We start from the raw sequence: 26827 nt of genomic DNA on the forward strand, positions 1-26827 counted from the left end.
ACCGTGTTCCAGCGCGCGCATCAGGGTGTCCCACGGCTGCATCACAGCTCTGGCCCCTTGGAAAATAGCCAACTGGTATCAGTTAGGCGTAAGCACGGGCGCTGTCTCGAAATGGAAAGTAGTCTCGACAGATGCATCCAACCTCGGTTGGGGCGCCCTGTACGAGGGCAGGTCTGCCTCCGGCCTCTGGTCGAGCCCGGAGCGACTGTTACACATAAACTGTCTGGAGATGATAGCGGTCGAACTATCCCTGAAAGCTTTCCTCCCATTTTTAAAGGGCCACCACGTTCTGGTCAGATCAGACAGCATGTCAGTGGTGGCCTACATAAATCGCCAGGGTGGTGTCAGGTCAGAAACCTTGCACACCCTGACCGAGCGTCTTCTGACATGGGCACATTACAATCTGCGCTCGCTAAAGGCAGCGCATGTACCTGGCATCCTGAACCGGGGCCCGGACATGCTTTCCAGGGCGAATGTTCCCCCTGGGGAGTGGTCTCTTCACCCACAGACGGTTCAGTTGATGTGGAGCATCTTCGGCAGGGCAGAGGTCGACCTCTTCGCCTCAGAAGACAACGCTCATTGCCCAATATATTTTTCAAAGAGCAGGGACGCGCTGGCCCTCGATTGGCCCAGACGCCCGCTTTATGCCTTCCCACCGGTCAGGTCATCGATCGGGTCAGGAAGAGCAGATGTGCTATGCTGCTAGTAGCCCCACTCTGGACGACCCAACCTTGGTTCTCCGAGCCGATGCAGCTGTCCAGTACAGCCCCATGGCCAATACCGCTGCGGAAAGATCTCCTCACGCAGCTGAAGGGCGCGCTCTGGCATCCACACCCCGAACTTTGGGCCCTTCATGTATGGCCCCTCAACGGGTACCCGGGAACCTCCCTGAGGGAGTGTTAAAGACCATTACGGAAGCCAGAGCGCCCTCAACCAGGCGCCTATACGCGCAGAAATGGTCAGTGTTCTCCACCTGGTGCGGGACACGGAACCTAGACCCTCACTTATGTGACGTGACGGAGATACTCTCCTTCCTACAGGAGCGTTTAGATGCGGGCAGATCACCGTCTACGCTCAAAGTGTATGTGGCAGCCATTGCAGCTTCTCATGCTCCGATGGCCGGCCTATCACTGGGAAAAAACGAACTGGTCATTCGTTTCCTTAAGGGAGCTCGTCGGATGAACCCTCCCCGACCCCCTTCAATCCCTTCCTGGGACCTGTCTACGGTCCTAGAGGCCTTAAAGGGCCCCCCTTTTGAACCGCTTCAGTCTGTCGATATGAAGCTTCTTTCGTTCAAAACCGCTTTTCTACTGGCTCTGGCCTCAGTCAAGCGAGTGGGGGATTTACATGCGCTATCTGTAAGCGCTGACTGTCTCGAGTTTGGGCCTAATGACTCCAGAGTCATTCTCAGACCAAGACACGGCTATGTCCCCAAGGTGCTCTCAACACCGTTCAGAGCGCAGGACATCTCGCTGTCAGCCCTTTCCTCGCAAAGCGACGAAAGCAACGCGAGCTTCATCTGCCCCGTCAGGGCTCTTAAAACCTATATTGCGCGCTCCGCCTTATTCAGGAGGTCGGACCAGCTCTTCATATGCTTTGGTGGGCGCACCCGAGGTCTCGCCACCACGAAGCAAAGCCTATCGCGATGGATAGTAGACAATATCTCGCTGGCTTACAAATCTAAGGGCCTTCACTGCCCGTTCGGCATCAGAGCCCATTCCACCCGAGGTATGGCCTCGTCATGGGCGTGGTCCTGCGGGATACCACTGGATGATATCTGTGCGGCGGCAGGCTGGGCCTCTCCGTCCACATTTATTAGATTCTATAATCTGCAAGTCCCTGCCCTGCAGGCCAGGGTACTTTCTATATAGACGTGCTAAGCCTTATCACGTCCCCCTTTTTTCGTTCCCTATATAAAGCTCACTAAGGTTGGCTGTTGGGACTGGGATTTCTCCTGCTATAAAGCCCCGAGCTCTCGCCTCGGGCTGTGACAGGTCGAAGTTCCCGAGCACGCACGGCGTTTTACATTGTGTTCCCATAGCGTAAGCTAGCTTACGCAGTACGAGAGTACTCTCGAAAGGGAACGTACTCGGTTACTAACGTAACCTCGGTTCCCTGAGATGAGGGAACGAGTACTGCGTAACCTGCCGTGCTATGTGCTCGGACCGGGTGATCGCTTCAGTCGATTTAAAACCTGATCCCTATGGTGAAGCGGTGGCTTATATAGTTCCAGCCACGCCTATTTTGGCGCGCTCTGACGTCCAATGGGCGCGAAGCGCCCCCATTGGTTCGTTACTCTCCGCCGCCTCACCATAGGTTGCTGCAGTTGCCGCAGCACAGCCAATAAGCGCGCGAGCCGCTTCGCTTGGGTCTACTGTGCTGCAGCACTGCGTTTTACATTATTTAAAAATTAAGGATAATTTTTGGCTTCATATTCTCGAGAAAAGGGGACCTTTTCCCATAGCGTAAGCTAGCTTACGCAGTACTCGTTCCCTCATCTCAGGGAACCGAGGTTACGTTAGTAACCGAGTACGTTTTTAAATGTGCTTGCTTTCATCGTTTAAATTTGTCAGCCATGTAAATGTTCATCATATTCATGCCTTTGAAATATGGATGTTTATAGTATGTTGTATTGTTATAGATGATGTCTGTGCTGTTTTTTTCACTATGTACTCACAGATTATATGTTATATACAGACAGATTTATTGTGTACAGAATACAATTTAATGATTGAAAATTGATATATGACAAGTTCAAATCATATTTTTTAAAAACTATTTTACAAAGGTTCCTCCAATCCTAGTTTAAAAGATTTCAACAGATGACCTTCACCCATCTTCAGTGCATTGCTGAAAATGACAACATTTCAAATAACATAGACTCGCGATTTCAAGTTTTGAGTCGGCAGTTTGAGAGGATCTCCAGGGAGCGCCGTGCATTCAAGGAAACAGATCACAGCCTGAATTCCCTCAAATCCTGGATTAAGAGTCTACCGAAAATGACCAAGAGGCTTGTCTCGAGCCTGGCGAACATGATTACAGCTCTGAGGGAGAACAACCATCTCAACCTTAGACAAATCCAAAAGCAGAGAACAGGGTTGTCTGACTTGTCCCACAAGATCCGGAAACAGCAAAGTCATATTGGCTCTTTGGAGTCCTTTAAGAATCAGGTTCAACATGGAATGCGGGACCTTCAGGCTTCGCTCAAAAGGCATCAGACCCAGATATTGAAGTTGGAGTGTCAGATGCAAGGGTTGTTCAAGATCATTTCAACTTCTAAGGAAGAAGGATTAGATCCTCTCAATTCTATCAGGAAGCAACAAGTTGTAGTCCTGAGGCATGTCCAGCCTAAACCGAAGTCTGAGGAATACAGAATGAGAGATAGAATGCCTTCTGGGCCCACTGAACAACCACAGACATACACAATAAGACACAGAAAACAGCAGCTCTGGCAGAGCACCATACAACCAACAGTTCAGACTGAAGAGAAACTTTTTCAGCTTTCACTTCGACACAAAATCCCACATATTCAAACCCCAAAGAGAGAAACCAAAAGTAAGTATTTAGAGAATCTAGTGGTTTTGTGTGTGAAAATGAAATCGAAAAGCATTTGTATCCACAGTTTAGACTGAAAACCTTAATGACACTGTTTACCAAGTGTAATTTTCAGTCATTGAAAAACTATTTACTCAGAATCTCCAAGAATCCAAACAGGCAAGTATGCAAACATATAGACCTTAATCAAATAGACGCCACATTGAATTTAATGTGGATGAAAACAAGGATGCTTTACAATGGCAGGCACTATACAAAAGTCCTAGATCATGTCAATTTCACAGCTGTCAAAGTTATAATTGTTTATTTTTTTGTCTACCATTTTTTAGAAAGACATTTCTTGTCAGGTATATTGTTAAATAAAAATGCAATAGATTGAACACACTGCACTTCTATCCCTCACAGGCTTGTTTCCATTTCTATTAAAAATTAAATAAGGCACTATGCTGAAATATATGGTCTGACACATTTTCATTTGACAATTTTGATATTTTTACCTATTATAATGGTCCGATCTGAAACACGTACAATGAAAAAGGTAGACAGAACTTATATATATATATTAGTATGGGCATAGATTAATTTTTTTAATCTAGATTAATCTCACTCTAATCTTGGAATTAATATAGATTAAAATGGCTAATTTGAATTCTGCCAAAGGCATTCAGAATATGTGTGTTACCCAAATAAAATAATGACTAAAAGTAACGTTATGTCTTTGAGAACGGGTTTCTCAAGACAGGTGGTGCATTAGACCAGGGGCTCATCTCCTGTTTCCAAAATATGGCGTTATTTTATGGCGTTATTTCTGTCCCTTGTCAAAAAATCCTATTGGAATTTCACTTTGTCCTATTGGATCTTACTGGATTCTTAGAATCCTATTGGACAATCTGATTGATTTTAATGGAATTTCACTTTGTCCTGTAGGATTTTATTTGATATTTAGAATCTTATTGGACATTGTGTTTAATTTAATGGGATTTAATTTTTTCATGTGATCTTTTATTGATTTGTATTTGACATTGTGATTTTTAAATGGAAATTCACTTTGTCCTGTAGGATCTTATTTGATTCTGTTAATTACTTTTTAAGAGTAACTTTACTTTTTTAGAGTAACACTTTGTGTGTGTGTGTGTGTGTGTGTGTGTACTTGTAACCCATAAAAATGCAGCCTACACACAAATATAAAAGAATAAAATTCAATTCAAATTGTTCATTTTGAATGGCTCATAATAATGGAAAAACAATCAAGCCAGTGTGTATGTGACGTAAATCTGGAATTCTGAAATAGTTATATTTCAGAAATATAAATGTTCTCTGTATCTTTTTGCTTGGCATCAACAGTAGAGGGTGCCAAGGGCTCCAACGTCAAGGTCTACCATGTGCACACTCCATTCAGCCCACAAAGCTCGACTATCGACGATTCTCGAACCCAGATGCAATCAGCCAGACCTGGTGAGCCTGTTACCTGTCATTTATCTTTGGAAAACTATTATAAAGACCACTATTTGTAAAGACCACGCGGAAAGAATTGCCCATGTTTTGCTTCAGAATGTCAGAATTGTACTGTATATCGGTCGATTATATTGCTTTTATGCAACATTTAAATAAAACTAAAGTGTGCAGGGTTTATGGAAGCCTGTTTCTTTCATGGACTAAAATAATAATAGAATTTCAAGTTTATAACACTTTCAGAGTTTATTTCTCACAGTTCTGAGTTTATCTTATACGTTGATGTCTCGCAATTTTGACTGTCCCCCCCTCTTCAGAATTCTTGGTTTAAATCGCTTTAAATGGGCGCCTAATCTCGCGAAAGAAAGTATCAGACAATTATGAGGGGAAAAAAGTAAGATTTGCAAGATGTCAATGTGGAATTGTGAGAAATGAAGTCAGAATTATTAGATAAAAAGTCGTATTTACCTTCATTCCGTGGTGGAGCAAAGACATTTACAAGACATTAGGCTACTTGTGAAACTTTGTGTCAATCAAGGCTTCCTGTCTACAACGACCCTCTAGTGTTGTAGCTACTAAATACGCTAGATGACACACTATTGGATAAAAACTTTTATAATGGTTAACAAAAATCAGAGATTAAAAACAAAAACACTTACTAAAACACATTCTTCTCCTGTAGTTCAGTCAACGGAAGCCAAAAACAAATTTGTCAGCTACGAATCATATGAGTTGGGTCGCAATCCAGGAATGGCCACCAGGGCCGGCTCTAGGTTATTTGGTGCCCAAGGCGAGAGAGCACTACAACCACATGCCCCCCCACCCCCCACCCACCCGGAAAAAAACAAGTTATTCCATAGTTATTCATTTTTTATTTTAACTGTTCACACAACAACTCTTTAAAAGCAACAACCTGAAGGATACAGTAGAGAACAATAGAGAAGCATTAAGATCTCACCTCAAGGAAAAGCTGTTATAGTGATTTCATTTTAGGTTTGGCAAAGTTAGAAAAGATTGTGGGCTATTTACACAAAGAGTGGGTATACAGCGTATAAGATTACATATATATGATAATTTATAGCCTACAACCGCCAGGGCGGGGAGGGGCTTTTACCCCATCATTTAAAGCGCTAAAACGAGCTGTCAGATGTTTTCGCACCACTCCCGGTTGCTGAGCAACGCGCGTGAGTTTGACAGCTGCCTGTCAGAGTGACTCAGTCGTTTTTTAGGATTGTAAATCTAGTAAAAGAAATGGACAAATACAAGCAGTGTGTGGACAGTGCACTGTAAAAGTGTACAGCGTGTGCGCAGCTTTCATAATAGATACATACATTTAATTAACTTTTTTTTTTTTAATTCTGCAATTTTGCGCCCAATCCAGCAGATGGCGCCCCAGGCGACTGCCTGTGTCGCCTGTCGGCAAAGCCGGCTCTGATGGCCACCTGCACAAGCTGCCAACAGCAGATCTTAACCAATGTCACCTACAAAGTGGGAATTTACGCCTGGTTGATGTGCTTACTCTTCATCCTGTGCGGGTAAGAGTCCATTTGAATTTGCAGCTAAAAAAAAAAGAATTTGTTTTGTGCTGCTGTCTGATTCAATTCTTCATGAAGTTTTTCAAAGACGTCTATCACACATGCCCTAAATGCAATAAGATCCTGCACATTGAAAAGAAGCGATGTTGCTAACCCTTCCCCAACTTTAACACCTCTCATGGATTTGTGTGGCACCTTACATGATATGAAGGACTGGAGAACACTTTCGGGCCAACACTGATGTCATCTAATACAAACTTGCTTGTATAAACTAAAGCTTCACAATATTTGTCTTTATTGTTACATTATATTACGTATACAAATACATTACATTCTCAAATGAACATGAATACTCATTGTTTTGATTGTATATCTATAAAGGACTCAGGTTTATCAAATGTCGAGAGCGCATTATTGTAGCGCGAAAGTACATTAATATAATGCGCGAGCACAAATCTCTCTGCTCGCGCTCTCAGATACACGTTGCTCTTGTAAGAATTTTCTCTGGGCTCGCTCAGAGAGTATGCCTGCACTTAAAACGTGTTCATACACGTTTACTTTAAGCGAATAGGAGAGATTCGTGATTGCACTGAACACGTTTTAAGTGCAGGCATAGTCTCTGAGCGAGCCCAGAGAAAAATCTTACAAGAGCAACGTGTATCTGAGAGTGCGCGCTCACGCATTATATTAATGTACTTTCTCGCTACAATAATGCGCTCTCAACATAGGTGAAAGTCATCATAGCTCACGTAGTATAGACCCAGCTCCCAACCCAACTTTTAGAATAGATTAACGGCAATATTTTTTTTATCGCCCGATAACGCAGCACGTTAAACTCCGATAACGATATATATATATATATATTGTGACGTGAGTCCCGAGCTCTCATCAGCGTCACCCTGGAAATGGAGCAGGCACACCTGCACCTGTTCATTACGGGCTGAGCGGTAACATCTACAGCCCATCAAGGACGGGCTTTATAAGCTGCGCCGACGAACAGAGAGGTGAGAGATGTCTCCAAAAGACTCGGCTAATATTTCTCTGTTGTTCCCCTCCAGACAGCAGCGTGTGACCACCAGCCCTCGACAGGCATGGACAGGCACGTCCCCTTCCTGTTTCCCCAGGTGGCGCTCCTCCCCCCAACGATGGAAGATCTGCTGAAGCACCTCACCGAGGTGAGCATCCATCAGCAACAGATCAAGGAGCATATGGCCTCCCGACAAGGTGAAACGGAACGAGAGCTCGCTGCCCTCCGCATGGCCGCCGCCCCGAGAACTCTGCTACCTGACGCCCGAGCCCAGGCTACCCAGCTCATCCCCAAAATGATGGCTCATGATGACGTCGAGACATTCCTCCAGATGTTCGAGGCGATCGCCGCCCGGGAGTTGTGACCCAGGGACGAGTGGGCGCGGATCGTGGTGCCGTTGCTGGCGGGAGAAGTGCAACGGGAGTACTTTATGCTTACCCCCTAGCGGAGCAGTTCGTATGAAGAGCTGAAGAAGGAAATCTTGGGGCGGGTTGGACTGTCGCCCATTAGCGCCGCCCAACTTTTCCATGACTGGTCCTACAACCCATGCCGGCCGGCCCGTGCACAAGTTACTGACCTCTCATGCCTCGCCCAACACTGGCTACTGGGGGTCCCACTGTACACCAGGTAGCGGAGCGCGTAGTAGTGGATCGCCTCCTACGGGCCCTTCCCCGCCCTCTTCTGCAGGTGGCCGGTATGTGAGCTGGTGGAGACCATCGAGCTGGCGGAGGCCAACCAACACCGGGAGGCTGGGGAGCGAGAGGGCCGGAGGGCACCCAGCGACCAGTCGGCAGGCCGGTGCTTCCGGGGCCACAGGACGAGCCCATGCCAACCGATGCTCCCCACTCCCCTGGACGCGCTTGGCTGGCAGGCTGTGCCATACACGCGGAAACTCCAAAGCAGGCCCCACGGGTGGAAGTGAAGATAAATGGCTAACCAGTCCTCGCCCTCATCAATTCTGGCAGCGCGGTCACATTTGTCCGGCCGGCTGTCCTTCCTCCACGGCCTGAACCCAAAGCCAGACTGCCCATCACCTGTGTCCATGGCGATACCAGAGAATGGGCCGGCGCGTCACTATCACCGCGCCCCCTGGCGCCTGGCCGGTAGAAGTAGGGATCATCAAGGATCTGCCAGTTCCGGTCCTCCTCGGCAGGGATTGGCCAGGATTCGACCAACTGTTCGCCTCCACTAGCCAGCCTGTCAGCCCCGCCGGGAACCACCCCCAGCGTCGGACGACCACGAAGCCCCGACGGCACCCAATGCTGCTGGCCTCGGACAGCCCCAGAGAGGGTGAGTCTTCCCATCATAACCCTAACCTCTACAATGATCTCTTCCAGCAGGTGACTGGGGTTGGGGCCTTCGCCCGGGAGCAGCATGAGGATGACCACCTCAAACACTGCTGGGCCCAAGTGAGGATCGCCGATGGGAAGGACCTCCAACCAGCACCCCACCCAACACCACACTTCGTGGTAAAAAATGGCCTGCTGTACTGTGTCACGCAGCGAAGGGGGGAGGAAGTGACCTTTCTGGTAGTCCCACAGACCAAGACAGGAGCGGTGATGGGGCTGGCTCATGCCCATCCCATGGCCGGCCACCTGGGGGCCCAGAACACCATCCAGCGTATATGCGACCATTTCCACTGGCCAGGCCTGGAGGCCGAAGTCAAACGCTTCTGTCAGACCTGTCCCACCTGTCAATGGACATCTCCACGCACCCCACCCCCCAGCCCGCTGATTCCACTGCCCATCATTGAGATGCCCTTCGAGTGGATCGGAATGGACCTAGTGGGGCAGCTGCCGAAGTCCGCCCGGGGACACGAACACATCCTGGTCATCCTGGACTATGCCACCTGCTACCCTGAGGCCATCCCCCTCCGCAAAGCCACCGCGAAAGCCATTGCCCAGGAGCTCTTCCTACTGAGTAGTCGGGTCGGTCTACCCTCCCAGATACTGACTGACCAAGGCACCCCCTTCATGTCCCGGGGGATGGCTGACCTCTGCAAGCTCCTCCAAATAAAACCGCTCCGCACCACCATATACCACCCGCAAACGGACGGCCTGGTCGAGCGCTTCAACCTAACGCTCAAGCGGATGCTGCGGCGAGTGGCTGCTGAGGACAAGCGTGACTGGGACAAGATGCAGCCCTATGTCCTGTTCGGCATCCGGGAGGTACCCCAGGCTTCCACCGAATTTACCCCCTTTGAGCTCCTCTTCGGCCAGCAGCTCCGCAGCCTGCTTGACATTGCCAGAGAAGCCTGGGGACAACAGTTGGCCGTCCACCGCTCTATGATCGAGCATGTCCGGGAGATGCGGGAGAGGATCGATCATGCCCATCGTCCGGGAGCACCTTGCCAAAGCCCAGCAGGCCCAGCAACGACATTACAACAGGGCGGCCCAGCCACGGGAGTTTCAGCCAGGAGACCACATCATGGTCCTAGTCCCCGAGGCCGCCTGTAAATTCTTGGCCAGCTGGCAAGGTCCCTACACCGTCACGGAAAGGATCGGCCCTGTCACCTACAGAGTCCGGCAGCCCGGAAGACAGAGAGAGGACCAACTATACCATGTGAATTTTCTGAAGCGCTGGGAAGGGACCGGGCCCCAGCTGGCAGCCCTCGCTCATCTACCTCCCGTGGCTGTTGACATGGACCCCCACCCCTCAGCCGCCCAAAAGTCTGAGCTGCAACTCCTGGTCAGTCAGTTCACCGATGTGTTCTCTCCCCAGCCAGGGCGGACCCACGTACTCAAGCACGATATTCGCACAGCACCTGGAGTGATCGTCCGGCAGCGGCCCTATCTTGTTCTGGAGGCTCGGCGACACACCATCGAGTAGGAGGTACAGGAGATGTTGAGGTTAGGGACCATCGAGCCATCGCACAGCCCCTGGTCCAGCCCCATCGTCATGGTTCCGAAGCCCGATGGCACCTTCCGCTTTTGCAATGACTTCTTCCACCTAAACGAAGTCTCGGAGTTTGACGGCTACCTGATGCCGCGGATCGATGAACTGTTGGACCGCCTGGGAAGGGCCCAGTACATTTCGACCCTCAACCTCACCAAGGGCTACTGGAAGGTCCCCCTAACCGAGCAGGCCAAGCCAAAGATGGCGTTCTCGACCCCTAGTGGCCACTGGCAATACCAGGTCCTTCCCTTCGGCCTGCATGGGGCTCCCGTCACCTTTCAACATCTAATGGACATCCTCCTGCGGCCCCACCGCCTACCTGGACGACGTGGTCATACACTCCGAGACTTGGGAGGATCACCTGGAGCAGCTGTGGAAGGTGCTGTCGGAACTCCGCCGGGCTGGGCTGACCGCCAACCCCCGTAAGTGTCACCTGGCCCTCACTGAAGCCAAGTACCTTGGCTACCAAGTGGGCCGCGGCCTCATTCGACCCCAGGAGAAGAAGGTGGCGGTGATCCTGTCCGCGCCGCGGCCCACCACCAAAACTCAGGTATGGGCCTTTTTGGGGTTGGCGGGATATTACCGCTGTTTCATCCCTAACTTCTCCCCCTTAGCCTCTCCCCTGACAAACCTGACCAGGAAGGGACAACCAGAGAAGGTCCCGTGGAACCCGGAGACGGAGAGGGCGTTCCAGCGGGTGAAGGCCGCCCTCACATCCGAGCCCGTGCTCAGGGCCCCCGACTTCAATCGCCCCTTCCTGTTGCAAACAGATGCATCAGATACCGGGTTGGGAGCCGTCCTCTCCCAGGTCCTCGACAGTGAGGAACACCCGGTGATCTCCGAAATCAGCCGATAGCTGACCTCAGTGTGATAAAACAGCAGTTTATATTCATTTATCATATTTAAATATTTGGTTTTACTGAACTGTAATCTTTGCTTTAAATAAACATGAATTTTATTTTTGTTGTTTATGCAGTCATATTCAGTCAGCACTCTGTGTGAAGGCCACTATTTCTTATTTAGCAATCAATTAATGACTCAAGAACCTTAATTTGAGTTGTTGTTTTTTTCTCAGACACCATATTAAAGGAATGCTGTAAATATAGCAGTATTCAGACCACAAGAGTAAAAACACATTTATTCATACGGTCTGCCATGCATACTGAGTTCCCAAAATCGTAAACAAATCAGTGACACTGACACTGTTCAGTATCAGATTATAAAATCTGTATTTTTCAATGATTTACAAAGCAACTGAATTTATCACAAATATGTTCTATATTAAACATAACAACTCCCAATAGCAGAGGACAAACTGCGGTTAAAAAAAAAATATTTTTATGACAATTATTACATTTTAGTTCAGTGTATAATTATTGTAAAGTTAAAGCATTATTACTCCTTAACAGTTTACAAAGAAAAATGTTCACATTGAAATAAATAGCCTACATATTGAATGAATATGAAAAATAATATTTATTGTTATTATTATTATTATTATTTATTTGTTATATTTTTTTACATGATGGTAAGCTTTAGGGAGCGTTTGTCTTGGAAAAACATTAAATGTATAATCAATATAATACAACACTGCAGGTAATTCCTGTCCTGGATATGAACACAGTATAATACAGTAGCTATATCTGGGTAATTCCCTTGCCGGATTCATACAATACAATACTTCGAGGTAATTCCCTCTTTGATCAAAGCATCCTATTCTGCACTTTTCAGAACATTTTGAAGTTTTACAATTCATTTAAAGGACCAATTTTCATTATTAACTAGTTGCTTATTTGCATGCCTATCACTAGCATATTGGCTGTTTATTAGTACTTTTAATGTTCTTATACATTGGACATAATAGGATATATACAAGGAAAATAAATGTTTGCATTTTAACAGTAGAGTAGTGTGTGCAGAAACCATGCTTGTCATTATTTTAGTATGTCAATATTTTAACTATTTGTAGGCCTAACTCTAATGGCGGAGAAATATGCGATGTTTAATAAGTGAATCTAGTCTAAAATATCAAATACGACAGTTATGAGCATGTTTGAACCTTTATACCAGAACAGAGCCATCTCAGTCATTACCGCAAGTCATTATTGTTCAACAGTAGAAGTGTGAACTACAATCCCCAGACTTCCGTTGACAATGAAGTCTCTCATGGACCTCTGTGCTTTCCGTACACAAGTCACGGGTCGCTTCAGTCATGGGGAAGAAGTGCTCGCAGTAGTTGTGCAGTTAACAGGTTTGATGTGTAATTAATGGTCAAATAAGACATGGCCAACATCGCAAAGAAAGTGTCATGGTCTAGCCGAGGCGATGATCGCGGAGAGAGGACCCCACTGCTGAATGGAGCCGAGGACGGGAAACACAACAGAAAGGTAACGTTACCAGACACACCATACAGACTACAAAAATGACATATATAGGATGCAGCACTCAATCTGACATGTTTTGACTTCTGCTTATATGAAATACTTGCCCTGCTTAAATATAGCACGCTTGTTAAGCATGCAAAGGCAGTGTATCTACTTGAAGAAAGCATGATAATACACCTGCACTAACTTCTTGTCATCACAGCGTTGAAATTAAAACAAAATAGTTCGTAAACTTGTTATAAGAGGGTAAACCCTTGTGTTTCTTTTAAACCCTAGTAAGGAAAGACTTTTTTTATTTTATTTTTTATTTGTAGTCTACATAATGGCAAGCTGCAGCCAGTTTTGCAACTCTGGATATTTGGATTTCTTTACTTCCCATTTCTTTTAACTTGACCCTTTTATTCTGCTAAGAAACGTCAAGCGTTTGTGATCCTTAGACCTAAGTTACACTGAATTAGTTGATTCCTGATTATAGTCAGGGCCATAGCAAGAAATTCTGCCCCCCCCTACTGTATTATGGGACCCTTTTGGCCAGTGAGCCCATATCTATCTATCCATCCATCCATCCATCCATCTATCCATTAAAGATAAAAAAGTTTTAAGAGAGATATTACAAATGAGTAGACTCTGGATAAATGTAATGTATTTGGTTCATAGTTATCCGGGGGAGCTATGTTTCATATAGGCAGGCTGAGCACTGTGGACCTTGAGGAGGAAATCACACCTGAAGAGGTAAAATATATTTTACATCATTTTTCTAAAGACGCGTACAAAACAAAACAGTACTGTAAATATAGACATAAAAGCCTATACTCTGGTCTAGAAAAGTGCTTCCCTGTTTTGACATAGCTATAGTTTCAGTTTTAAATTCAAGGTGTTTGTGGTTTAGATGCTTTGAATGTTAGAATAGCGCATGAGTGTAGTCTAAATCTCACCTCAAATCAGCCATTTTGGATAGAGACCAAAGGACCAGGAAAAGGCCTGGCTCTTTGGCTTCTTTAGGCTGCACTTTGGAAAAATAATTTATTGAGTAAAATGCATGCAATGTACTTGATCATTTGTGAGTTTAAGTTTCCAGTGTGTTGGCTTGAGGCCACATTTGCTCATGGCTGCAAAGAGTTGATGTAGCTAAATAAAGTCTTGTTCTATTCTGATTGCATGAGCAAAGTATGACTGTATATACCCTTGATGAATGTCAGCCGGGCAACTCTGAGTCTGTTTTTCCCGAATCACACAGGACATTGTGAGAAGTCGACCAAAGGAAATCCCTCACAATGAAAAGCTGCTGTCTCTCAAATTTGAGGTAATTGAATCTAGCGCTGACCTTCAGTCACCCTCAAGTTTTTCAATCGAGTATGTTAAAATGCTTTGGAAAATCAGTAGGTTTTCTGAAAATGAACTTAAAAACCACAGACAAAATGCACCAAGTACACTTTTAAATAAACTGTCTTTGAAGAGCTGTGATGTAAAATGTCAAACCTAGTGCATTTTGTGTTTCAGAGTCTTGATTATGATAACAGCGAGAATCAGTTGTTTCTGGAGGAAGAGAGGCGGATGAGTCACATGGTCAGTAAAACCATCACAGATTTTCATAAGAGGTGGAGACGACAAACTGTGGTTCCCTTTTTTATTTCTTTTAAAGTTTAATGGTTAACTTGGATCATGTGCATTTGTAATCTGTTCATATAAAGACACTTTCTGAGTTTACAATCATAACAGTTGATGGAGACCATTAAAACGAATGTGCAGTTTGCAATTTAAACTGTCTTAAATTTGGGGGGCATTTCACAATATCTTGTGCTATTTTTTAATTGTTGGTTTATGTACACATTCAATCAACTCTACCCCTAAACACAGTTTTTTTTTTGGCTTTTTTTTTTATATCTAATTATTTTCTTTATAGTAATTAATAGTGATTAATGTATTAGATTTATGCAGTGCATTAGGATAGCACATGTATTTCATAGTATTCTCCAAATATGGCTTGACTCAGAATTAATGTTGAGATAACACATGATTGCATTCTAAATCTCTCCTCAAATCAGCCAAACATTTAGAAGATTAGTGGAACGGCATTCAGAGATAAGCCGTTTCCACATTCAGTGTACTGACAAAACAGACTTTGGTTTCCTTGTTCTGCAACAGTAATTTGTTATAGCCATTATAGATTCACACTTAATGTTTATTTATTGTTCCCGTAGGGTTTCAGATGTCTGGAGATCAGGAGATGGGTGATCTGTGGTCTGATTGGATTTCTCACTGGTCTCATCGCATGCATGATAGACATTGCTGTGGAGAAATTAGCTGGTTATAAGTATTTAGCAGTCAAAGAGAGTATCCTTTCTCTGTCATTCATCTGTTTTACAACCTTCTAATATGATCAGTTTTCTATGCTCCTTCGTTAATTTAAATCAGCTAAAACACTGCAGTTTGTGAACAAGGTTTCCAAACATAATTTCATTTCATGCAATCAGTTCATATTTGTGTTAACACATTGTGAAAGTATGTGTAATCTGTTTACATTGTAACTGCATGAATAATTTGGATATTAATGGCTCCATGACATGGACAGAGTCAAAATTGAGTATTATTATTATTTTATTTATTTTTTTATCTAATATCATCTGTCCATGTAGTTTATTTAATTTAGCACTCATGAAATTAAAATTGTTGTTTTTTGCTTTGTTTATTATTATATTCCTGGAAAAATATCAGTAGCTCATGTTTGGTTCAAAGACACAGATTTTATTCATGGTATTATTTGACATGTAATAATATAGCTCAATATTTTTAATTACCTCTGCTAAATTACAGTCAGAAAAATCAACTTATTTAATGGAAAGGCTTAATTTAATTGCGTAGAGTTTTCTTCAGCTTAATTAAGTGGGATTGTGTGTTATTTATTTCTCACTGACTTCAGAGTTTCTTAAACTAAGCGTTCAGACATTGAGAAATACACAGAGCTTGGGGGGCTGTCCATCTCTCTGATACTGTGGGCAGTGTTGAACTCTGCTTTCGTGATGGTTGGCGCTCTCGCTGTTGCTTTTTTAGAGGTGAGTGTTTTCTTCTTGTCAGAATGAGATTTCTGTGGCATCGGCTTCCCTTCTGGGCTTCAGTATCACTTCGGCTCTTTCAGTGTGCCCAAGCAGAAAGCAGAATTAATCCGACTTCCCCATATGTATGTATCTTCTAAGCAAAATACAGGATTTAGCAAAACTCTGGGATTAGCAAGGGTTTAAAAGAAATTGATACTTTTATTCAGCAAGGATGCATTATTATAGTTAGCTGATTACACAGGATTTCTATTTCAAATAAACGCTGTTCTTTTGAACTTTCTGTTCATAACAGAATCCTGACAAAAATCTATCTCTGTTTCCACACCATTGTGAAGTAGCACAACTGTATTCAGCATTGATGATAATGATAATAATAGTAATAATAAATGTTTCTCGAGCAGCAGTACATATCATTTCTGAAGGATCATGTGACACTGAAGACTGGAGTAATAACAGCTAAAACTAAAGCTTGACCATCACACAAACAAATAACATTTTAAATATTAATTACAACTATTTTAAATTGTAATATTTAACAATATTGCTGGTTTTACTGTATCAAATAAATGCATCCTTGGTGAGCATAAGAGATATTAAACATAAAAAAATAAATAAAAAAAATAAATAAATTTTGATTTGTAGAGTACATTGTGTACTGTGTAGTGTTTAGTAAGTAGTTGTATATTACTTTACTTTGAACATTATTTAAAATTCAGTCTGTTTTCTCACAGCCCACTGCTGCAGGAAGTGGAATCCCTCAAATAAAATGTTTCCTGAATGGAGTGAAGATCCCTCGTGTTGTTCGACTAAAGGTGATGCCTTTTATAGCTCAAGCTTCTCTGTGAGACAAACAAGGTAGCTTGATTTTTAACTAAACTCAAAGGTAAAAAGATACAGATATCATAGATGTAAATATATAGTTATCTATATAAGATAAATAGTAGGGCTGGTAAGCGATTAAAAGTTTTAATCTAATTAAATGAAGTAGTGATTAATTAATCTAATTAATCGCACCTCAAATTTGGAGAAATTACTCTGAAAAGATCATTGAAAGTCATTGTTGTGCAAAGCATCAAACAGAGATTAAAAAAAGTAGGTTCAGCAAGAAATATTTTGTTTGATAAAATGGACCATGTGAGTAAATGATGACAGAATTGTCATTTTCGGTTGGGTGAACTATAACGTTAATAATTCATTTTATTATTATTACTATGAAAATATGAAATTATTTCTTTAATGAAATGATACTCTAAATAATAAACTAAAACTGCCAGTAGGTGGTGGTAAATGTCTTAATGATTAAGTCATGGAGTCATTTATTCATTCATTTGATTCGTTCAAATGGCTGATTCATTCAGGAGTAAAGTAAATGGTTCTTTATGAATGGGTCATTGAATCATTAGGCTTGTTCGACTTGAAGCGGATCATCACCATCAGACCGATCCGTGTGTGACATCAAAGAACCGCAAGAGCTTTAGAGAGCAGACGGCTGCTTGTGCTTTTGAATCGCTCTCGCGGTACTGTGATGTCATACCGATCGCTCTGTGCAGCGTCACTTCAAAGCCAACGCGCCAAATGGTTCACCCAGTTTATTTAGTGTGGATTAAGAAATAAATCCACACTAAACGTGGATTAAGAAATGAAATCCCACTGTGGGTTGCTCGGGGATGAACGGTTTTGAAGATTTGTCTTTATATTTTGGTTGGTAAAATTGAGCAAAACAGACAACATTGTGTATAAAATAACACAATATTAACTTCTTAATGAACTGTTGTATAAGATGAGTATCACATTTGCACTCGTGTGATAGTGCACTTAGCCTACTTCTCGTGTGATATTTCTTAACTATCTGATGTAAATATGAGACACAATTTCAAACGGGCATTTAGCCCCATATCTTGAATTTTAGGGATATTCTCTATCACGCAGTAAGTTGTTGCCCTGCCTCATATTAGTCATCAGTCGACTGTATGAAATGGCAGATGATCCACACAGGTCTGGGGCATTAAATGCGTTAATAATTTTTACACGTTATTTTTCTCCATAATTAATTAATCTAATTAACGCGTTAAATTACCAGCCCTAATAAATAGTCAGTTATAATAGATCTCTATAACAACAGTTTTTCTCCATGTCCACAGACTCTGGTGATAAAGGTCTTTGGTGTGATCTGCTCAGTTGCTGGAGGTCTCGCTGTTGGAAAGGTACAATATAAAAACCATCAACTTAATGGGACTTATTGAAAGCTAATTGATGGACTCAACAGCTGCTCTCCTCTCACAGGAAGGACCCATGATTCACTCGGGAGCAGTGGTGGCCGCAGGAGTATCTCAAGGAAGAAGCACTTCACTGAAAAAAGATTTTAAGGTCAGTTTTCTGTACTGTTAGGTCTGCTTGAATCATACATTAACCATAGAGCCTGAGGTCAAGTTTCTGTTCCCGCAGATATTTGAGTATTTCCGCAGGGACACCGAGAAAAGAGACTTTGTCTCGGCAGGAGCAGCGGCTGGAGTCTCTGCTGCCTTTGGAGCCCCTGTTGGTGAGACATGCAGAAAATCATTTCATAGAAACAAGTTATGCAAAGGCAGTGGCAGATATGTTATTATTATGTTGTCTAAGCATATTACAGTAGCAGATACTCGGCAGAGTTGTAGCTATGAGTGGAAATCCATCATTTGCTCCTCTGAATAAAAACTGGCCTGAAATGATTCTTGGATAAGACTGTTCAGGGCCATCTTTGACACCTTGTGTTTTTTGGCACAGGTGGGGTTCTGTTCAGTTTAGAGGAAGGCGCGTCTTTCTGGAACCAGCTGTTGACGTGGAGAATTGTGAGTGATTGTGAATAAGAGTTTGGCTCCTTATTAAAGAGCACTGTCTGTTTCAGTCCGTTTCAAACGTCAGCTGTTTGAACCCATCTCGTCCTGCTTTGCTTTTGATTTAGTTCTTTGCATCAATGGTCTCCTCCTTCACACTGAACTTTTTCCTGAGTATTTACCATGGGAAGCCCGGACAACTGTCAAGCCCCGGTCTCATTAACTTCGGCCGCTTTGACAGTGATGTAAGTTCTGTCTTTGTCTTCTTCAGTAACTCTGACAAGGTCTCTATCATTTTTAAGCTACCCAAGTTTTTACACCACACAGAGATTTCTTAAGAGATCTTAAAAAAGAAAGATTTTTTGATTGTAGCTATGTTAGTCACGACACTCCTGAACTAAATTTGTTGTGTGTGTGTTTTTCTTTTAGAGTGTACAGTATAATTTATATGAAATTCCTCTCTTCATTATCATGGGAGCTTTAGGTGAGGGGAACGTCACTTTGTCCTTGCATAAAACTTTTAAATAGTTTTGTTTACAAAATTTAAATGAAAGGATGTAGCTTTGAATGGATTCTTTATTTTTCCCCCTTTCATTTTCCAGGAGGGGTGCTTGGAGCATTGTTCAATGTCATCAATTATTGGCTAACAATTTTCAGAATAAGGTAGGATTGCAAGCTATTAAAATGGGAAGGTCATGCGTAATATGTAGGGGATTCATTTAGGGCCAAATCGTTTTTTGGAAAAACAAAATTTAGTATAATGGAAAAACTACCATTAGGTCAGTGTGTCTGGTGTTTATTGTTTCCATTTTAAATCTTTTTTTTTTTTTAAGCAACTTGACAGTAGGTTAGACAGTTTGCTAGATGAGTAGGTTCTGTCACTGATTGGTTGTATTACTGAGCAGAAGCACATTGGATGTGTCTGAAGACTTTAACACATCAATCACTTGTCATGTGACAATTTTCTGGCTTATGCCCGCATGTTAAATTGAGGCCAGTAAGTAAAGGAACAGAGATGCCATTGTTGTAAGGCATTTAATGGAAAGTGAGAATGATATGATACTGAAAACACAAAAATAATTGTTTGAAAAAGTATAACATTTAACAAACTTTTAAATGTGACATCGATATTAATATGTTAGTAAGCTCAGTTTTTTTTTTGTGAAGAAACTGGTCAAAAGTGACAGAGTTGCAAAATATTTCTGTTTCATGTAAATTATGTTCTTCTAAACTGTAAAAATATAATGTTTCCAGAATCATTGATTATAAGAAGAAATGTTTCCAGAACACTGTATCAGCATATTAGATTCTTCTATTTGTGACCCTGGACAACAAAACCAGAGATTGAGATTTATACATGATCTGAAAGCTGAATAAATACGCTTTCCATTGATGTATAGTTTATTAGGATCAGACAATATTTGGCCGAGATACAACTATTTGAAAATCTGAAATCTGATGGTGTGAAAAAATCTCAATACTGAGAAAATCGGCTTTGAATTGTCAAATTAATTCTTAGCAATGCTTATTACTAATCAAAAATTAAGTTTTTATATATCCTAATGATTTTTGGCAAAAAAAAAAAAAACAATCTATATTTTTTTTTTGACCCTTTCAATGTTTTTTTTGGCTATTTATAAAAACAATACCCCAGTGACTTAAAACTGGTTTTGTGGTCCAGGGTCACACTTTGGCCCAAATTGACATTGGCTTCTGAGATTTCTACATGCTGTGTTATGTCTCAGGTACGTCCACCGGCCATGCCTGCAGGTGATGGAGGCTATGCTTGTTGCCGCGGTGACCGCTACTGTTTCCTTTGCCTTGATCTATTTCTCCAATGACTGCCAGCCCCTGGGACAGGACAACTCTGAGGAATATCCCTTACAGGTGTTTATATACTTACTGGGCTTTCAAGATGTTTCCTTAAATGAGAAATTGCTAAGCTGAACCGATCTTAGATCAGAATATAGTTTGAAAGGCCAAACAGAAACGTGATTTGTTGTATTGTTTATTTACAGCTCTTCTGTGCTGATGGGGAATATAATTCCATGGCCACCACTTTCTTTAACACCCCTGAGCGGAGTGTGAGGAGTCTGTTCCACAACCCTCCAGGTGCGTCTCAGTGAGGGTGTGGGTGGGTGTGGACGGGTTTGGGAATGTGTGTGGACATCTTATCGAAACATCACACCTGCGAACACTTCTTCAGTTGTTATGTGATGCATCTGTCTGTATGTGTTTTGCAGCCTGTGTGTTTACATGCATGTTTCTGCCAAAGCAGATTTATAGTTACAAGCTGGAAGCAGGCCTGCTGACAGGCAGCTACAATCTTTCGACGCCATCTTTGAAGGCTATCCTAGGGTGCACAAGAGTCCATCCACAGCCACACGAGAATAATCACAAATAATAACGTTGCCAAAGTTTATCATGACCATTTTTGGTCTTTAAATATGACAAGTTGTTAATTCATTATAATGTAATATTATTAAATTATTATCTAAACCCATAATGATATGATTATTATTTTTTAAGATGATTATTATAATTTAATTATTTGACATATTTGATGTGTTTTTATAATATTATGTGTCTGCTAGTGGCCTTATGCTGCCCCCTAGACCTGAATACTTAAAGGTTTACTCCACCCCAAAATGAAAATTTTGTAATTATTCACTTACCCCCATGTCATCCCAAACCCGTAAAAGCTCCGTTCGTCTACGGAACACAATTTAAGATATTTTGGATCAAAACTGGAAGGCTTGAGACGGTCACATAGACTGCTAAATAAATAACAGTCTCAAGGTCCAGAAAAGGTCTGAAAAGTCATCGTCATACGCTGCACGGTGATATGGAGTGACTCAGTGTATGGTCTTTTACATGTACATTTAGGGCATGTAGAAGATCCTCTCATCCAAGGTAATGCTCCAACAGTGTTTTAGCTCAGTTATTACGGTCCATTTACATAAAAGGTCTCAAGATTTATTATTTTAACTTGAGCACTGCATTTTAGAGACGTGAGCACATCTAGACTTAGAAAAACAGTGGAAAAGTAGTGCAATAGAATAGAAAAACCAAGCAATCTTGTTTAACAAACAATATACAAAAGATATACAGCCTATTATTAAGACTTCTGTCCCAGTCTAAAGCTGTTCCTTCTAACCAGGCTGGCCATCATTTTTGAATGCCTACTGCAGTCTAGTTTTGTTTTAATATTGTTATTTTACTCAATCAGGAACTTACAACCCTATGACATTGGGGGTCTTCACTCTGGCATATTTCCTCCTGGCTGTCTGGACGTATGGTCTGACCGTGTCCGCAGGAGTGTTTATCCCGTCTCTGCTCATTGGAGCAGCCTGGGGACGCCTTTTTGGGATCCTTCTGTCTTTCATTGCTTCCAGCCAATCAGTAAGTACAGCTTTCCACTTCTCTGCTTCCAACACCTTTGTCTTTCAGCTACATTTTAATTAATCTTAAACCACCAATCTGAGAAAATTAGAGCTAAATGAAGAAAGATTAGTTTGTATTGTGCTGTTGACATGTTTTCTTAACTGGTAGATTTGGGCGGATCCTGGGAAATATGCTCTAATAGGTGCTGCGGCCCAGCTTGGTGAGTTATTGATGTTTTAGTGTCATGTTAGTGTCAACTAGACATGCTTTAAGAAATGCTGCAGGAATGCTGTTTTATGGTTTATAATACTTCTAACTGCATTTCTGTGAAGGAAGTACATGTCAGCTGTAACAAGTATGATTTTGTTTTGCTAATCTGACAGGTGGCATTGTCAGAATGACACTTAGTCTCACCGTAATCCTGGTAGAAGCCACGGGGAATGTGACCTATGGTTTTCCCATAATGCTTGTGCTGATGACTGCCAAGATTGTGGGGGATTACTTTATAGAGGTGAGAAGCAATATACCTTGCATGGCTGTTTTTGTCTCCTGAGAACTGATGGTCGGTCTTTCCAGGAGTTTTCGATCTGTGTGTGTGTGTTTATTTGTGTGTGTATTTGTGTGAGTTTTTAAGGGTTCAACAAAGCTTTTAGTCATGCATGTCTTTTATGTTATTAGAGCACGAATCACATGTGTGCGTTTGTCAGACTGGCTTTTGTTGTTCATAGGGCCTGTATGACGTCCATATTAAGCTGCAGAGTGTTCCTTTCCTCCACTGGGATGCTCCTCCTACTTCTCATTGGCTGACGGCCAGGTAACCACATCCACCAGCCTTACATGTCATATGAAGCTTTGAACTTCCCAGTACAGACTCTTAATGAATATCAAATGTTATATAACCAGTGGCTCCACTTGTTCCAAACCTGTATGAGTTTCTTTCTTCTGTTGGACACCAAAGAAGATATTTTGAAAATGTTAAGTGTGCGAACAGTTGATGGGCAACATTGACTTCCATAGTATTTTTTTTTTTCTCTGGAGGGAGAGTAAATGACAATGTTGGGGGTAACGCATTACAAGCAACGCGAGTTACGTAATCAGATTACTTTTTTCAAGTAACTAGTAAGTAACACATTACTTTTTAATTTACAAGATAATATCTTAGTTACTTTTTCAAAAAAGTAATGCCAGTTACTTTGTTTTCCCATTTATTGACTGACAAGTCTCCTGTCCCCATTGGGAGAAATCAGAAGTACAGAGGCGTTGTGTGTGCTGTGTGAACATAAAAAAAAAAAAAAAGAACTAAAACAGTGCAAATGCAAACTCAGAATATGACGCAAACCTGCAATAATTAAATGTTAAATAACACAAATGTATCTATTCCAATTTTATTAACTAATGTCTTTGCTGCTGACCTTTGATGATCCAGTTCAATCATACTAATAAGCAAAAATGACTTTAGATAAACGAACAATTGTTCATTGTTTTGTTTTTATTATTGCTGACGAGTGTTGAACCTTCTTCTCCTGTGTTCTACTGTACAGACGTGAATTTACTTCTTCAGCCTGAGGTTTATTCATTACACTTTTTGGTGCGAAAGGGCTTTTACATTTGCTATAAATAAACTTCTTATATTAAAATCAATCAAGCCCTGCTCATATTTAAAAAGTAATGCAAAAGTAATGTAACACATTACTTTTCATAAAAAGTAACGTAATTAGTTACTTTTTTAGGGATAAAGCAATATTGCAATGCATTACTTATTAATGCATTAATACATTACTAATTAAATGTGAATGTCAGTCCTGTGATACTGAGCGCATGTGTTCTCAGCACTGTCAAAAAAAAAAGTCCCGCTTCCAACTTATATCAGCCAAATAGAATTAAATGGTTCAATATTAGTCAATGCAATATTGTTTACTTAAACTATTAAAATTGTTTTCATTATTTGAAATAAATTTAATATAATATTAATGTTAATAAAATATAAATTATAAATGTTGCCTCGGCAACTAACTGAAATAAAACAAGTTACTGAAATAGTAAAATAACTAAAACTGAAATAAATATAAATTAAATATTTTTTGTTAATGTTTTATGCTTTTATTTTTATAAATATAATGATAATAAAAAAACAATAAAAGCACATCCTAAATTACTAAATAAAAGATAATTCAAAATATTAGTAAGTATTACAATATTATATAAATAATAAAGTGAATGTAATTTGTGTGTTGATGTTTCCACCACAGAGAGGTCATGAGCTCTCCGGTTACCTGCTTCAACAGAGTGGAGAAAGTCGGGAGGATCGTGGACGTTCTTAGCAAAACATCCACCAATCACAACGGCTTCCCAGTGGTCATCCACACTACTGAGAACGACGAGGTGACATAACCATGAAAACATGACTTCAGGTCCTGTCATTCCTACTAGTATATGTCCGTTTTAATACAATCTAAAACTTGCTTGTCATCTTTCCACAGCCAGGAAAAATCTGTGGACTTATACTTCGCTCCCAGCTCATTGTTCTTCTCAAGCATAAGGTCTGAAAAACTGAATTATGATACTTTGGTTGGACTTTCATCCTCATTGGTTAGGAAACACTGTTTACTACAGCAGATTGTAATAGTGCAGCTCTCTGTCTGTGTCTCAGGTGTTTGTGGAAAGGGCGTCTTCACGTCTCAGCCAAAGGAAGCTACAGCTGAAGGACTTCAGAGATGCATATCCACGTTTCCCCCCCATCCAGTCCATCCACGTCTCTCAGGACGAGAGGGAGTGCATGATGGACCTCACTGAGTTCATGAACCCGACCCCATACACTGTGCCTCAGGTCAGTTAACTTGCATTGTAGCGTATTCTGGCCAATGACCGCCTACTGATGGTATTTTGGTATTTACAAGTTTATGTAAACTTGATAATGCCATAATGATCAAATTGCATAAGCAATCAAATAAATTGTTGCTGATACTGGAAGCTCTCCAGTTTTCGGCTTATACCTGGAATTACGCAGAGCCAGAGCTTTAAATAGAACGCCGCTGCCACACACAATTGAAATAACTCACAACAATCCTTGCATGACATTTACAAATTGACTGTCAAAAATACCATCAGGAAGTGTATTTCAGTTATCAAGTGGTTTAATCATCTGCAGTATTAACCGTCTAGTCTTTGATATTTCATTTCAGGAGACCTCACTCCCTCGTGTTTTTAAATTGTTTCGGGCGCTTGGACTGAGACATCTAGTGGTGGTTGATAATGAGAACAGGGTAAGTGTATCACTATTGTTTTATTGTGGTTCACGTACTGCTTTTAACTTGCAGCTGATCTTTAGGGATGCACAAAATATTAGCACTATACTAGTAGTATCATTAGTCATTGTTGGAAGATATGAAAGATTTCTATTATTATTTATCATTATTGATCAGTATTATATACTTCATTTTGCTTGTCGTTTCCTCTAGATTTACATTTAGATTCTATTTCTGTCATCTTTCTCTTAAAGATTATTATTGAACTCTCTCTATTACTCTCTCTTAAAGACTATTATTGAAGAAACTTGAATATTGACCATTTACTGGATATCTGTAATAATATCGAAATAATTAACAGCTTATTGTATCAGTCACAGTTTGCCATATATGGTAGAGAATATTGCTCATTCTGTGTAAGGTAATCCATTTTAATTCCCTGTGCTGTGGATGTGAAGGTTGTGGGACTAGTAACCAGGAAGGATCTTGCCCGCTACCACGTGGGTAAAGATGGTCTGGAGGAGCTTCACCTGGCTCAGACATGATTGGGCGTCATGTTCACCCTGGATCCTGCCTTACGTGCACCTTCTTTGGACCTTAAAAACTCAGGGGCTGGTCAGAGTCTCTCATGTCAAAGATGCCAAACACAAACCTGCAACATGCACAATTTGTCTGACGTTCAGTATTTTAAGGGCTTGATTATTTAAAAAAAAAATGCATTTTTCCTTTTTCACACAGTACGTTTTTGCCTGTATACATAAAGCAGATGAGCACATTATGTTAGTTTTGCACTATGTGACTTTATTTATTACATTTCTTTTTTAGAGTAGCTGAGCTTTAAGTAGCATTAAGAAAACTATTTGTGATGTGCAGACTACTACATATTATATTGTTACAGACATGCAAATATGGTTCATTACATTCATGTTTACCTAATGCTGTTTAGGATTTTTAAATGTTTCTGTCTTGATTTATAAATTTAATTGGTATTAAATCTGTTTGCATAGATCAGGCCATGAAATTAATTGCATTTATCCTAGTTATCACATGCAAGTTTTGGTACAAGTTAAAAGCTAGCTAGTGGTTTTATGCAATACATTTTCTGAGGGTAGTTTGTCTACACAATGTGAAATGCCTCGAGCTGCATTTGTTTTCTGTGAAAATCTATACTTTAAAATGAACATTGAGCAGTGAAAGATGATTATGCTAAAATAATTGCCAAGCAGTGATTGCCACAAACGTCCGATTAAGTGTATAAACATGAAATCTTGTTTTGTTTGTGTGCTAAAGTGTTTGATTTGTTGGCTCTCCGCTTCATTGTTAAAAGCCCACATTTTTTTGTTTTTATTGATCAATGATTATCTCTCTGATGATCTCTAATTTTAATATAGTTGTTGATTTGAATTAAAAAAAAAAGAAAAAAGTTGAATTTTATAATAATTTGAACAACTTTGTGAACTAATAAAGCTATGAATCAACAA

General features: G+C 41.4%; 2 protein-coding genes across 3 annotated transcripts; both read left to right on the top strand.

Annotated features, from left to right (window-relative positions):
• The first annotated feature begins 2822 nt into the window (after window positions 1-2822).
• LOC132148740 (uncharacterized) lies at window positions 2823-4671 on the top strand. The gene is made up of 2 exons (XM_059557438.1): window positions 2823-3555; window positions 4667-4671. The coding sequence occupies exons 1-2, from the start codon at window positions 2823-2825 to the stop codon at window positions 4669-4671; spliced, it is 738 nt and encodes a 245-aa protein (XP_059413421.1).
• Window positions 4672-12628: 7957 nt separating this feature from the next.
• On the top strand, window positions 12629-26827 carry LOC132149081 (H(+)/Cl(-) exchange transporter 7-like). Of its 2 annotated transcripts, XM_059558002.1 has the most exons (25): window positions 12630-12851; window positions 13506-13580; window positions 14086-14151; window positions 14349-14414; window positions 15050-15182; window positions 15792-15901; window positions 16636-16716; window positions 18046-18108; window positions 18188-18271; window positions 18350-18443; window positions 18668-18732; window positions 18846-18962; window positions 19147-19201; window positions 19320-19380; window positions 20463-20604; window positions 20736-20829; window positions 21947-22119; window positions 22270-22321; window positions 22485-22612; window positions 22830-22915; window positions 24351-24483; window positions 24582-24641; window positions 24752-24928; window positions 25284-25364; window positions 25805-26827. In XM_059558002.1, exons 1-25 carry the CDS (start codon window positions 12747-12749, stop codon window positions 25889-25891), a joined length of 2388 nt encoding a protein of 795 aa, XP_059413985.1. In that variant the 5' UTR covers window positions 12630-12746; the 3' UTR covers window positions 25892-26827. The 2 variants fall into 2 exon arrangements, with proteins under 2 accessions (XP_059413986.1, XP_059413985.1); XM_059558003.1 differs by lacking the exon at window positions 13506-13580 and having other exon boundaries at window positions 12629-12851.

The sequence above is a fragment of the Carassius carassius genome, chromosome 9 (genome assembly GCF_963082965.1).
Source record: "Carassius carassius chromosome 9, fCarCar2.1, whole genome shotgun sequence".
Lineage (NCBI taxonomy): Eukaryota > Metazoa > Chordata > Actinopteri > Cypriniformes > Cyprinidae > Carassius > Carassius carassius.